This window comes from Phalacrocorax carbo, chromosome 2, assembly GCF_963921805.1.
Source record: "Phalacrocorax carbo chromosome 2, bPhaCar2.1, whole genome shotgun sequence".
Lineage (NCBI taxonomy): Eukaryota > Metazoa > Chordata > Aves > Suliformes > Phalacrocoracidae > Phalacrocorax > Phalacrocorax carbo.
The window spans coordinates 12,899,933-12,914,875 of record NC_087514.1 but is presented as its reverse complement, the minus strand read 5'-3'; the positions used below and the strand labels follow the sequence as shown (position 1 = coordinate 12,914,875).

Below are 14,943 nucleotides of genomic sequence, written 5' to 3'. Positions count from 1 at the left end.
TCCTCAGAGCCTGCAATTCACATCCTCCTGCTCAGCCATCACCTCCCTACTTCTCTAACCATAATTTTCTGTTGAGACTGATGCTCTTTGTAAACAAACACTGGGAACATTTTCCCAGTACACTGGAGACTCTTCAGAAATGCATCATGCTCGCACAAAGCCACAAACGATTCATCGCTGGGCTTCAGACAACCTGAGATTATGAAAATATACTTAAACCTTTTCAATGAACTGAAAAAGCTGTCATGTAGGAGGAAAAGAGCTGCCAGAAAACTGCATGGAAGCAGCCTGCAATCTGTCAGATAATGTCATTATATACACATGGGAGGTCTTGAAACATTTATCAGTCCTAGCACTGGAGTAGGAGTAAGGAAGATATATATTAAAATGTGATAGTAAAAAAAAAGCAGTGGAAAAAACTGCATTAGCAAGATATCAGGTCAGTACGCGTAGGGAATTCAAGCCCACTTAAGTTTTTGTGCCCATTGTTTTCCTATTAGTCATCTTGAAAGCATTCAGTGTCTTCAGTCATTGAATTACTCCAAATGCTTACAAGAAAGAGCGCAGCTCTCACCACTTCCTAGGCAGAGATGCAGGTTCAATTTTGGCTAGTTTCTATGGCTCTAGAGATTCACTCCTGAGACATAACAAAGTACTCTTTTTAGAGATTTTTGGCCACTTATCCAATTTGTGAATTGTACCGACTTAAAACGAAGAGCTCTTACTATCACAGGCCGCAGCATCGAGATGAAAGTACAGAATCGACCGCGCTCCTCGATCAGAGCTTTTCTGACAGCTTGCTTCTCGGTTTCTTCAAGCAGCAGGTACTTATCATTGACATCTTGTAAAGCACTATCCAACTGGGGCTGAATGTCACCCCGTCCTGTATGCAGGAAACAATCAAGAATACATTTTGTCAAAACTGTGGATCTCCGTAGAGGACGACCTTATTTTCAGCCAGCACTGCTGCCAGATTGTGCTTTTGCAAGTCAAGTCTTCAACCAGCATTTTGCCTTAATTCAAATTAGTAAGGTTTTTCTTCCCAATTAAACCAACCACTTCATAGCATTTTTTTCCTTTGGACAGAATAGAAATCCATCTCAATTCAAAAGGTTTCGATGAGCCAAAGACAGCATTTTACGTAAGGACTTTCTCAAAGTGTCAGCTGTATAAATCCTTCCCATTGTCCTTGCTGAAAATCAGTATCTTACTAATTGGGAGGATATTAATCACTAACTCCAGGTATATTCCTCTTCCTTCATACTTCTGTGCTTAGCAAGGTCCTAATGACAACTTTGTAGAGTCATTAAAGGACTGAATGAATCTCCTATATAAGATGGTATTAGGAACATGTTACTGATTGTTGGACCACTGGATTCAAGTATATTACACAAGCAACTGCTAAAACAGTTTTCTTCATTCCAAAGTCCAAAAGAAAAAAAAACCACACTGTCAACACATCAAATACATCTTAATGTCCAGTATTTGTCTATGGAAATTTTAAAAAATCCATTGTTTTGCAATCAGAAAGCTTCATTGTGTTAATTAGAGTCAACTCATAATACCAAAACTTTCTGTGACAGTTGAGTGTCTTATTCCACACCAACTGCTTACTCTGCATCATGCCAAAAATCTACTCCTCTAGGAACGAAGAGCTGCCTCTTAGCCACAGTATTGCTGAGTCAACAATGTTGCAGTTGCAAGGTGTGCTCATGCAGCTTACACTCCTTAAATATTCTAAAGAGCCTCAGTTATGTAAATTTGTCTCAAATTTCCCAGAAACACCACCACATGCAAATTAAGTATCCAGGTACATATTCATGCCACTGTTGCTGAATACCAGGAATAAAACATTGAAAAATGGTGAGTGAGTTACAAGCACCTACCCAAAATCAATTTTTACGGACAATAACCTTTCCGCATGGAGGATTTAAAGCTACGACAAGAGGAAGGAAAAAGCCTCTTGATGTGTATACTACACAATGCAGATGAATCAAGGTCAGAGTTACAAAGGAAAACCTTTGCCTTATTATTGTATGTATTTCTTTAACACTCCAGAGCAAGGTGAAGTCATCAACTCCCCTGCACTAATACACAGCCAGAACCACAGGAAAGAGAGCAATGGAAGCAGAGAGAATCATGGTGGCTTAGCAGCATTACAGACTGGATATATCCAAATCTCCTCTGTACAGAGTCAGACATAGTCTAGATAAAACCACACAGATACCCACAAGCAGAGCTCTGCGATGGATCCTCAAAGAATCACGTGCAGTACAACACCAGCACGGCCACTGCCAAGGCCACCTCGGTACCAAACTGCCAGGAGGAACACCCAGTGGCTGATCCTCTAGATCAGACTGACCAGTGCAATGTGGTCATAAAACTGTTTTGGAAGTAAATAACTTCAAAAATAACTGACTCTGAAGTTGCAGTCACATGCTTGCTCTCAAAATTAGCATCTGCCAGAAACAAGTTATGGAAGAGCTTTGGATAACTCCCTGAAGGTCCTGTGCTTCTCGTGTGTCATCATGAGGAGACAAACTGGGCCCTTCTGCTTGAAGACCATCCTGTACATTTCCATCCATGTATCTCTTCCCCATACTCTCCTTTGCTGTCAGATGCAGCAGTTAAACATTTTATACTTCTCTGGAGTTGTTCTTTCAAATTCCTGAAACTGAGACTTGCATTATTGATCAGACCCCTTATTTTGAGAGCTGCCTGGAAATTACAACAGGTGAAACAATCTCACATTGTTCAAACCTAGATAGTGGCTCACTAGCATGGATGTACCAAATGCAAAATACATTAGTTGTGAACTAAATCACACACTCATGAGTTCAGCTCTGGAGAACTGCTCTAAATGTTCAGCTGCTCCACCATAAGATCATGCTTTTAACACAGTAAATCCTTGTTCAATGCATGCGCCTACACGTTGAGAAGACACACATTTAGAAAGCAACCGGAGTCCATTGATAAAGTGGGTTCAATTGTACTGATTTTTGGTAATTTACATGAACCTCATAGAGCAGCATGCCTCGGAGCACAGCAACAGAGCAACCAAAACATGGGGCAAAAATAAACCTCATTTACACCTGTGTAACTCACTCAGTTCAACACAGTTATCAGGGTAATGTTCAAGCCATGGATTTTAACCCTTTGGCAAAAGTGCATGTAAAACCACGGCGCTTTCCAACATCCTCCGTACCTCTGCAAAGTTTCCATTTTATTCCTTTAAGTGAGTCAGGACATTAACAGACACACCAACTCCTCACCGCTACTTTTGCAGACGTATCTTTGTGCTATGGCTCTTGGGCACCTATGTCATCAGTGAAAACATGCAAGCTGCCTGGGGTATAATTCAGAGCAGGAAACAAGCTTAGGTGAATCATGTAGATGAGGCTCTCAAGTCAGATGTTTACATGGCATGAATACAGCTCTCTCCTGACGTCTCCTTGCAACTCATCTTTTAGGAGCAGGAAAGCTTTATTAACATCCTTTGAAAGCTCCATAATGCAGACATCAATCTAGCAAGTCTTTTGAAATCAGGCATAACTCTTCCCACTCCCTGAATCGCCAGCTGCTTCCCATGGCACTCAGACAGCTCGGGAATTTGAGCGATGAGATCTCTGCCCTATTTAACCAGTTTCCTTTGCTAAGCAGAGCAGAGCATAGCCCCTCAACAGCACCCCTACACCCAGAAGACACCAAGGATGTGAGGTCCAACTACTGATCACCTCAGCTCCTCACCCACCTTGGGTCTCTGCAAGTTTGAATCACTACTTATCTCAGAAGGGAACATCGACCACTGGAAAGCAATGCAGTTCTTTTCCCCTTTGAATTATGAGAGGAAGGTCACTTGCCTATGGCATCCCTGACAACTGATTGCACTATTTTTGCTGTGGACATGAGGCACACTTTCATAAGAAACATCCACAACTGATTATTCTCTCCAGGCCACATTCTCTGGCCTTTAGGTTACCTGTTCAGAAATATTTCCAAACCAACACAACTATCATAGTGACAGAAGTAGTTCCAAAACAGTCTTATCATGGAGCAGCTGTAAAAATGCACCCAGAAGGACACTCCTGCCCCAGCTGCAGACAGGTTTGAATGACCCACCAAAGCAATCAGCATTAGCAATGGTCAAAAGCATCAAATGTAGTCACAGGTCTCTGCTCTGCAACCAGCCAGACATCAACGTGATGTAGGAATGGCTCTGCACACCACATCCAGTTGCACTTGGAAGAACGAGTCAACAATCTGAAAACTTGGAAGAACGAGTCAACAATCTGAAAACTGAGGAGAAATTAAAATACAGCCTTTCTCAAAGTGGAGCTTTGGTGTTGCAGAGAGGAGCTGAAATGCAAGGCCCGAAGTTGTGGACTGACTTCTTCAACAGCAACCATGCTCCAACAGCTCTGGGACTTGCGGCTTGACACAGGCAAGTAACAGCTAATGACTGTAGAGAGCTGAACTGCTTCTTGTCAATATTAACATGAATCCACTGCTACTCCAAGGATAGTCTTAATATGTTACCTTCACAGCAGGTGCTTCACATCATTATCATGACGTGCAAGAGTTCTAAGGGACCAACGTGCATTAAAACCTCAGTTTTACAGAGTTCTGTGTGAAACCTGACTGAAAGCCCCATGTAGCATCTTAAATAACCATTGTTTGAAAAGAACTTTAGTAAAGGAAACTTCTTAGGGAGAAAAGGTAAATCTACTTTTTCAACCCAATTTCATGCTATATTTTGTAAGACAACAAACTAGCAAAGCTGTCAGCAACAGCAAACGAGAACAATGATTTTTAAATGCTCTCAGTGCAAGTCTGACTGCTAAAGTTAATGCTGTTGCTGACAAAGTAATGCAGCAAATATTGGTGAAATTATTACTTTCCACATTCTCACTTAAAGAGTGCTCCCTTGCACTATTTTAGGTGTCTGCACCGAACTTGAATATTCAGTATTGGACACTTTATAGAGTGGCAGAATTTACTGTGTGAGACAATGCTGAGTACACCTCTACCTGTATAAACCAAACCACCTTCAAGTCATTAATTCCCAAATCACCTTCTTTAGAAGACCATACCAGTTGTCAGGATGAATAACTGCTCTAAGTCCTGCACAGAAAGCCAACAAATAAACTAATATGGATCTAGGCTGAGAACAGAAGAATTCTGCCACCGTTTATGGAAAGGTGGAAAACCTCATTGCTGGGGTTAACTTCAGACCCCTTCAGCAACCAAATCTTGGTCTTCCTGGTGGCTACTGGAGATCTGAATCATCTGCCAATGTTCAAAAGTGCTAAGCTGCGCCTTAAAAGAAAAGTGCCAAGTCACCAAAGGAAACTTCCAGATTGAATTACAAACTAGGAAAAACATGAAGTGTGGTTTCAAAAAAGGGGACAAGCAGGAAGCGCCCCAGTGCCCAGCTCCAGGAGCCCAGCTGAGGCGCCTCATTTGAGTCTCCTGATCTAATCAATTCAGGCTTCTCAAAGGGCAACACCTACATCATTACACCTACAAGTGGAGATATGATTATTTCTCTCAAATTCAGAAACACCGTGTTTCATTCACAAGAAGATCTCAAGGCAGCTACTTCAAATTTGCAATACAACTGAAACAGCGCTCCAGTTTAAACAGACGTGAGACATGATCAGGCAGCAGAAGAGGAGAAAATTATGATGCTGATTTCCACCCCTTCCCCAGCATGAAGTTAAATATAGTGATTTCTTATCTATTAGTTAAGAAAGGTGCATGCGATTTTCAGAAAAAAGGGGGACTTGGATCACAGGTTTACAAAGAACAACACTAAGGACTTTAAGCTCTAGACTTTAAAAGTCACATTAATAATAAGATAGTCAAATTATTCGAACATCACCTTAATGACGTGTCTATTCCATTTAACTTCTCTCCCAACTGTGACATGATTTATAAGTCCATGTTAATCCCTTTCTAAAATAAACCAGAGGTTTATCTACAATACTGATTTTCTTCTTTTACAGTGTTCCAATTAGATGCCAAAAGAAAATAAATCAAAAGATCATTTGTTCATTAAGATTAGGCGATATTTTAGTTTCATTAGAAATTAAAGTCTAGGCAGTTAGTGGAGACCAGACACCATAAAGAGGCCACAGCAAGGGCTACAATAAACCAGCCACCAGGGTTACAGCATGGCACAGACTTACCGAGAGCCTCAGCTGTCAGGCAGGTGCGCATGGTGAGAAATTGCAGGACACAAAATTGACACAGAAAGGAAAATAAAAAAAGTCAAACTGGTATTCCAGCATTCCTAGAGTTTAGACATTATCATCAGCGCCAAGACAAGAGAGCGAGCAGTTTGGACCGGACTATTTTGACTTCTTCCGTTGCTGATACAGACAAATGCATTAGCTTTGCTTCCTGATAAGCTGTTGCAAATTAAACTGCTGTTTATTTACCATATGATTTTATTTTAAGAGACTTAAACCAGTTTAGGAACTCTGTGCAGCTTGCAAGTTCCTAGGTGAGAATATGTTAACCCGTGCTTCAGAGACAGTGCACAACAGAGACATCTGTCAAACTCTGGTCAGGCTGATGAGGTGGCACAAAGCTCATCCCCTCACAGGGAAGAGGGAACTCAGGAACTTACAACACTCTACGCAGGTGCTGTGTTAGTAACCACAGCGCTTTGTGATGTTCTCTGCTGCAATTACATTAATAGATTGTTAATTAAATGAAAAACTAATTGCTGATGCAATGTGGAAGAACATCAAAAAGATTAACCATGATATGTGTATTTTAATTAAAAATCTTTATATATAAAGTTTTGCAATAAACCTGGCTTGCTGTCAAAAAGGGGGGAACTATCAAGAGGCATTCAAAACTCAATAAATGAAAATAAATCAAAGAAATATCACCGGTCACTGATTTTGCAACATGTCTTCATTGAATTTTTGTAAAGTGGAGCTTACATAATAAGCTTGGGGGGGAGGGGGAGAAAAAAAAAGCCAAAACCCAAAAAACCCCACAGGCACCATGGCCTCATCCACACAGGATTTTTTCCCTGCAACAGATAAGGACAATTTGCTCTTTAGCTTCCATCCTTCTGAGCTTTAACATACTGACTCCACAGTGAGTCCTGGCTCTCATTTCAGTCGTCATGCCACAATTGATGAATTTAGAGGAATACGGCTATCTCCTAGAGGAGAAAGGGTCTGGCCAGGGGCCCTCCCTCCCCAGCCTGCCACTGCAGACAGGGCAAGCGCCACGTATAGAAAAAGTGCAAAGTACTTGAATGAGAAGGTCACCATTTGCTTTAACAACTGAGATGTTCCTGGGTTACAGCTACACTGAAGAGCTTCATGTTTTTCAGTTTTCAGCGTCATGGGGTTTGCACAATCATCCCTGAGAGGAGTGTAACAGTATTACTGTTTCAAAGACCATAGTGTAACACCAAAACAGCTGCAAAGGCTCTAAAACACAAACAGGTCATCTTTGCTAACCAGAAGGAAGGGAATAAAAAGCACTTTTGGCAGTATTACAGTAAATTAATAATCATGTTCTTCTCTCTCAACTTCATTAAAGTAAGAATACTTTCCAACACTGCTGCGTACTGAAAAACAGAGGTTGTGAGTTTGGATACTCAACGTTGATGGGATACAAGATGAAATACTGGACTGAATATTAAGGGCACCCTGCAGAAACTTCTATGAGTAGCTTAGAGATAAAACTCAGTTTTCACATTAACACATTTTATATTATTGGGAGCATTACATGTAACTCCTTTCCAAAAATCCGCTTCGATTTAAACATTTTCCTCAAAGCTCACACACAGTGTCACATGAAGAACCTGAAAATGAAACCTACCAGTCAAGTTATAGGCAGAAGGAAAACCTGTCTAATTAATCATTAATAGCCAAGCTAAAATACAGAAAATAAAGCCAACATGCACTCCAGATTTTACACATACATTCGGATTGTTTTAAGTTAGTCACTTGATGCTTTTTTTTTAAACTAAGAATCATGCATTTAGTTAACCTTCCAAAATAATTACATGCAGAGCCACAGCTGCTGCCTCTCCTCTGAATTCAATATAGCATCAACAGTTTCTAGCAGCTATGGATCCACTTATGAGGCCTTGACTCAGCAGAAACCTAAACATGGAATTTGTTTTAAATATATGCATAATTATTCTGCTGACTCAGGTTAGCTGGGCTGACTTCTGATGTCCAATGTTTGTCTCAAAACAAAGAGCAATTTAGAAGACGTATGCAGTTCCATGCACTATGGTGCTTCATCTGTTCAGACAAGAGCTAAGTTTCAATGCTGGGGTGGGCAACGTGCCCTACGGGCCTGTTTCCCTTGGGAACAAGGGCGTAAGGAAAAGGGTGCACCTTGAAGACCATCATGACGCCCCCAGGGACTGCATGGATCTGGGAGATGCACCAGGATCCTATTTAGACTACATATATTTAGGCTTCATACAGATTTTTATATTTTTTTTATAGTCAAAGAAAACAAGAAGAATGAAAATTATACCTGTAAAGTCTTTTGAAATGCAAGACCTTCATTTACACACAGACTTGTCATTTTACCAGATATACTCTAGCAAACTTCCAAAAATGACCCCTAAGGCCTTTTTGTTTTGTTTGGAAAGCTTCGTGTTTTCCCCATCGCTTCAAGCTTTGGAAACACCTTTATTGCAATTAATACACCTATTCTGCAAACATGATTTCTAACAAGTGATCTTAAATGCCTGGCCTGAACTTTCAACTTGGCCACATGGAACCAGAACAAACAGACCATGCACAGGCCAGGGAACAGGCAAACCCCAACACAGTCAGCCCCTCAGTGCTAAGGTGGGGTGCCCAACCTGTAGCACTCCTGCCAGGACAAGCCATGCAGCCCACAGCCCCTTCTCCCAAACGTCCTTGGGATGCAGGCAGGGAGCAAGGTACTGCTGCTACACATGCTGCAGCTGTCGGCTAGGAGGGGGAGCCTCTGCAGCCTGATATGGCAGGGAGAGAGGACACCACTGCCATGACACAAATGAGAAGAGTAGAGGGTTATGTTTGAGTTCCTAGATCTAAAGCTGCCCAAAGCAGAAGAAAACCACTTTCCCATCCAGTCGCAGCAGAAAAAGCTTGAAGATGTTTTCAGTAGCATGCATAATATTTAAGCAAATCCAGAATTCAGCAAACATCTCACTTGCCCACAGATGATCATAAGGTTAATTCAAAAATATTCTCACAAGCGCTAGGAAGGAAATGAATTGGTTGTTTTAGAGTTCCCATAGGTGAGTCAGTAACTTCACAGAAAAATCAAAGGGACAGGTCCTGCTTGTCGAAGGACAGAACAAAAAAAGTAAATCTGAGAAACAGGAGAGCTGAAGACACAGTAGGACATTCATGCACTCGGCCACATGCCTGCCAGGACGGTTTCACCCAAGAGTTTCCCTGCCTGTAGTTCAAACCTCATTTGTGACCTAAAGCTGAATCACTTCTGCAGCTTTATCATTTTATAAATAAAACCCTTCTTGATTTTTGAGGGTTAACCCTCAGTGACTTCACCACGTAGCATATTAAACAGAACTGTCAAGGTGGGTACATACAAAAAGGTTTTCAGAACAACATCTGGCATGGCACTCAGACAAATGCTTTATTCCTTCAAGGTAGGGATCAAAAAGGCAAAGGGGGGAAAAAGCACCTGCTACTGTTTCTTCTTCTATATTTAGCACTTTAGATAACTTGCAAGGTGACAGGGTGAACTTCCTCCTACCTCTCACACACTTGTGCTGGGAACCCACAGGGCCAGCAGCTTTGGGCATTCATTCTCACATCTGTATGAGCCTCAGGACCTCACTGCATCTCTCCTCCCCAGGGTCCGTGAGAACAACTCTCAGCTCCTCAAAATTACTGCAGCTCCTTCTTTCCCCTGTCCTGGCTACCTGCAAGCCTTCATTGCTTCCACCTTCCCCATACGTGTCCCTCTGTGACCAGCTTTAACCCTACCTCAGCTGCATTGTTTGTGCTCTGGACCCAAACACCATGTGTGTGACAGCAGTTCTGAGGGATACAGCACAAAAATAGAGCAGGGTTCACAGACAACTCCAAAAGCATGTCAAAACAGCAAAATTAATCAAGGCAATGACATTTTTCAGGGCGGGGGGGCGGGGAAGGTTTTCAATGATAGCATGGATGCTATAAAAATGGTAGCAGAATGAGGCCTGTTCCACTCCCCGGCTAAAGATGTTTAATCCTGAAGGAGGACATGACACCAGTGTGCTGACCCTTGTCATCAGACATGGCACACATTTGGGGAGGGAGATAAGAACCCAGAAAATCCAAGGAGAAAGTCCACTTGCTTCAACCACAGCTGACAGACACCTATGGTGGCATCTGCAGTATGACAACAGTGGGATTCTTTTTCCAGAAGGCTTTAAGTGCTTCTCTTTCCTCTTCCCACCTTACAGAAAATGTTGTCTCCTCCTCCAAGATTGCAGATTGTTTTATTCAATATTCAGAAGCAGGGTAAGAGGGAGATGGAGCCAGATAGCTGTCAATTCATAGAAACAGGTTCAAAAAATGGTTCCTTCTTCCCACATCACGGACATGCTTTTCTCAGCTCTCACATACCATGCATTGAGGGGTTCTTTGTATCACACGGGGACAAGAAGCAACAAGACCAGAAAAGGGGGGAAGAAAGGAAAAGACACAGAGGGAATATCATGACTCTCTAAAGCTGTTGGTCTGAAATCAGACAATTGGTCACACAAAATGAGAAACGTTTATGCATCACCCATAAACAAAATCTTATCACAAAAAACCATGTTCCTCTAAAAATGACCCTTCTCATGTAAAACACTAAACCTTTCCACAGACAGACAGAGCTTGCTGAGCTAAGCTCCCCCTTGCTGGTTTCCATCTCTCCCTCCCTCACGTAAAGTCAGCTAAAATTCAGGAGCAGTTTTCCAGTCATGTGGCTTTCTACCAGCGTAATTGTTGACTCACCTATTAAGAAGGACAGTTAGAGACAGCTCACCTGTTCTGGCTAACACGGAATTTAAGAAGTTCAAGAAACTCCCCGCCCCAGCATTTATTTTGCTTGTCCCTGGGCTTACAGTTTTTAGGCAGGAGGGGAAGCACAAGTTGCAACCTGCAGGCTGAGAGCTGCTCAAAGAACGTTTCCTACCCAGCTGGGAAGAGCCCAGTGCCAAGAAAGGGAACCCGAAAGTCTGCTTCTGTACAAGCACCGTATCATTTTTCCAAAGCTTGGTGGGGTTTGCACTTGGCCAAGTAAAGTGATGGCAATGCTGCAGCTATCAGTGATGCACGTTTCCATTAACATGATGATGAAACTCCTGTGACAAGATGGTTGTGGGAGAACAACAGGAGCATGAGATTCAGCTGCTAAAAAAGACATATTGCTTTTGTGGAGAACTCCCTTTCTTTTCTTACTCATCTTTAGTTTTCTATGGTTGCCAAGTGCCCTCCCCCTGACAACAACCCATGCCACCTTCTCACACTCTGAGGAATAATGTAAGGTTTAGGATATTATAGGCTGTTAAAACAAGAAAAAAAAAAGAAAGGTGGTAGAAAGGGAGAACAGTGCGAAATGTTAATAGTTACAGAACATTTACATAATGGCTTTTGTATATTATTCCAAAAGATTCTAGAAAATTTTACAGGTACCTGCACAAGTCATGTTATAGTGTCAACGTTCCTAACATGAATAAGTTAGTGACAAAAGCTCTATTTTAAAACATGATTGACTTAGTACAAACAGTTTTAAGGCTTTTGTATGAGAACATTAGACAGCGGCTTCAGAATGTGATTTAAATGACACATAGTAATTGTACCCTGGTGTTCAAGTACATACCAGGAATACATTACAGGGGACCCAATCATTACAATAGAAAGTCCTATCGCTGTTCAATCTTTGTCAATAAGCACAGCACAAGAGGTTTTTAACAGTACAAGTACGAAGCAAGTTACCTTTCTTCGCTTTCTTCTGTAGCTTCAGTGTGTCAGACGATTTCTTTTTTATCTCTTGGCGGGCTTTTTTGTATTCTAAAAAAACACACAGTCTCTATTATCAACATACTTGATGTCAAAATTAATGTTTTTCACAGAAAAGGCTATGTTTAAAGACATTAGACTACAAATTTTAAGAGGACAGCTACTATTAATCAAAGCATCTTAGAACTTGCCATTTTGTAGTGCCTATACATTTGGCTTAATATAACATTTTAGGGTGTGATCACATTCACATACCAAAATCTTTCCCAAATAAACAAAGCCTTTACAGAAATAACAACTGAGAACACAGTACAAAATTAGAGTGCTTTTCATTTCAGAGACTCATCCACTCTCAGGAATGGAAAACAGAGATGACAGGTTTCTCGAAACATCTGTGTTCAAAAACAAGTATCCAGAAATGGCAAGGCAGAGAATATCCTGTGATCCCTCTCCAGCATGAGAGTCAGGCTGAGGGAGAGGGTGCTAAAACTTTGCCCAAGGAAGGGTCACATTGCCAGCTCTTTCTGATGAAGTGGAGCACACTGCAGTTGTCCTCATTTTAATGTTCCTGGGAGTATTAAAATCCCAGAACAAAATATTCCACCTCCAGTCCAGGCACACTGAAGGTACCAGATATGAAAACTGATACTTGAAAAAAAAAAAAAGATAAGATAAAAGGCATGTATGCGTGTATATACATATATACATACGCTTTAACAAAGGAGGTCAATGTTATTACTCTTCTATACTTGGAAAAACAGAAGCAGGCTGTTGGCAGGCACAGGAACTGTACTGGGGCGAACTGCACCCCCAACACCCAAGTGTACCGATCAAACCCGATATCTCACTGTCACTTTGGCCAGGGCCACCCTACCTGCAGGAACCCAGGTGATTCCTCCCTCCTGCTCACTACCTGCTTAACACTCTCTGAAGCACAAGGTGGAAATTTTTTCAAGAGCTGCTGATTCAGCTGCTTCTATTTGACCACAGCAATAGTGGGGCAAAAAAGCAAATATTCTTTTGGAGGCCAAGCACATTCCTTCCCATCAGTTCTTGCCCTCCCCAAAATAAATTATGGTGATGCTGCTTCTTTCAGACATAGCAAAAGTCTTCAATTTTCAAGTGTCAGAGGTGAACCCATGCTGGAGGGCCATTATCCCAATACAAGTTTTGCAAAGCCAAATGCATCTACCAACATGCTCTTGCTGTGCAAGACTTTGCTGCCTCCTGCTCATTGCCCCAGGAAAGCCTTTGAAGCCATCATCAGCACTGTGGCTCTGAGCATCCCGTGTCCAATGACACAGTTTTCCTGTTCCCCAGGTGCACATTTCTGTATCACATCAGAAAAAAAAAATAATGATGCTGAATGTTTCACAGGGCTGTGCATTCTCTGGAGGATGCTATGTCTGAGACATAACATGATCTTGCAGTTAGCTTTTAACTACACCCCAGGGGCTTTGCAGGGCCAGATGCAGCATCCCCAATCCTCAGCACTACTGGAGATCATACCGTGAGAGTGGGCTAACAGAGTTAAAATTAGTCACTGCTTACCAGTCTAGAAAAACAACCCATCCCTTGGGGTCCTGCAAACTAAACCTTCAAAATGTGTATGCAAGGGTTAAAAATTTGTTAGGCACTTTGGGAGAGGCATGTTTTAGAAGAGAAAAGTTGCTATACATATTTAAGCAAGTCATTCAGTTCCCCAGTAGAAACATGAAAAGAGGAAGAAAAGCTGATATTACAATCTTACTCCTATTAAAGAATTCTTCCTCTGTAACTACCTTTTGCATGGTCTTTATCCAGTTGATTGGCCACTTTCTTCCACTCTTCCATCTGTTCTTGAAGTGGGTTTATCAGACAGTCAATTAAAGCACTAATTTTGTTGAAAAAACACAAAGAGCAATCAAATCCTGCAGATGCCCCTATTCTTATATAGAGAGCCAAGGTCAATATTGGAGTATTTTTACTTTTTGCTGCGACAGCTACCAGTGTCACAATGTAAATATCAGAACATAAAAATGTTTACACTGGAGAAAGCAAAAGAAAGGACTGGATCAAAAAACAAAATCCACATCGCAAGATAACCAGAAGTACTGCGCAGAAGTTCAGGACAGTGAGGAACAGAGCGCAAACCAGAGGAGCGACCCGAAACAGGGCCAATGTAAACAGTTAGATCCTACTCATCTGTCACACAAAGAGCAGCTTAAATGGATACTCCAGAGACCGGAAAGGTTCATGCAGCCATGAAGATTATAAACTTAAATAACATATGTATATGCACAAGAAGACAGAGCAGTTGTACAAGCGAACAACATCCTGCCCACCAATGTGCCTCACCTCTCACCAGTGGAGTCCATGATACAGCACTAGTAATGCTCCACTAATTAATGAGATTGGGATCACATCATTTAAATAGCTAACTCTGGGGTAACTAGAGACTCAAGTTGTCTCCTCACAGCCAATTTCACAAATACCTTTATTTTAAAAGGAGAAAAAACATACCAGGCCATCAGGCAAATGGTGGTTCACCTCAGGTCAAGTATAACTTTTAAGACTGGTTAAACAAGGCACACAAGCAAGCTACTACTTACTACAGAAGAAGGTTGTTTATGTATACTGCAGCTCACCATCCTGGTTTTGGCTGGGAGAGAGTAAATGTTCTCCCCAGTAGCTGGTATAGTGCTGTGTTTTGGATTTAGGATGAGAATAATGTTGATAACACACTGATGTTTTAGTTGTTGCTGAGCAGTGCTTATGCAAAGTCAAGGACTTTTCAGCTTCTCGTACTGCCCTGCCAGCAAGGAGGCTGGGGGTGCACAAGGACCTGGGAGGGGGCACAGCTGGGACAGCTGGCCCCAACTGACCAAAGGGATATTCCACACCATATGATGTCACACTGAACAAAAAACTGGGGGGAGTTGGCCAGGGGGGCACGGCCACTGCT

General features: G+C 41.8%; 1 protein-coding gene across 11 annotated transcripts in view; it reads right to left on the bottom strand.

The window, feature by feature from the left end:
* The window catches only part of MTSS1 (MTSS I-BAR domain containing 1), a 129,365-nt gene that overhangs the window by 20,488 nt on the left and 93,934 nt on the right, over window positions 1-14,943 (bottom strand). For 5 of the 11 annotated variants that reach the window (XM_064442106.1, XM_064442109.1, XM_064442111.1 and 2 more), the window contains 3 exons: window positions 13,781-13,872; window positions 11,964-12,050; window positions 726-883 (listed from right to left, as the gene is read on the bottom strand). In XM_064442106.1, the coding sequence (XP_064298176.1) occupies window positions 726-883; window positions 11,964-12,050; window positions 13,781-13,872 (337 nt within the window). Of the gene's footprint in view, window positions 1-725; window positions 884-6,188; window positions 6,201-11,963; window positions 12,051-13,780; window positions 13,873-14,943 lie in introns of all 11 variants that reach the window. The other 6 variants (XM_064442110.1, XM_064442113.1, XM_064442114.1 and 3 more) reach the window with 2 other exon arrangements.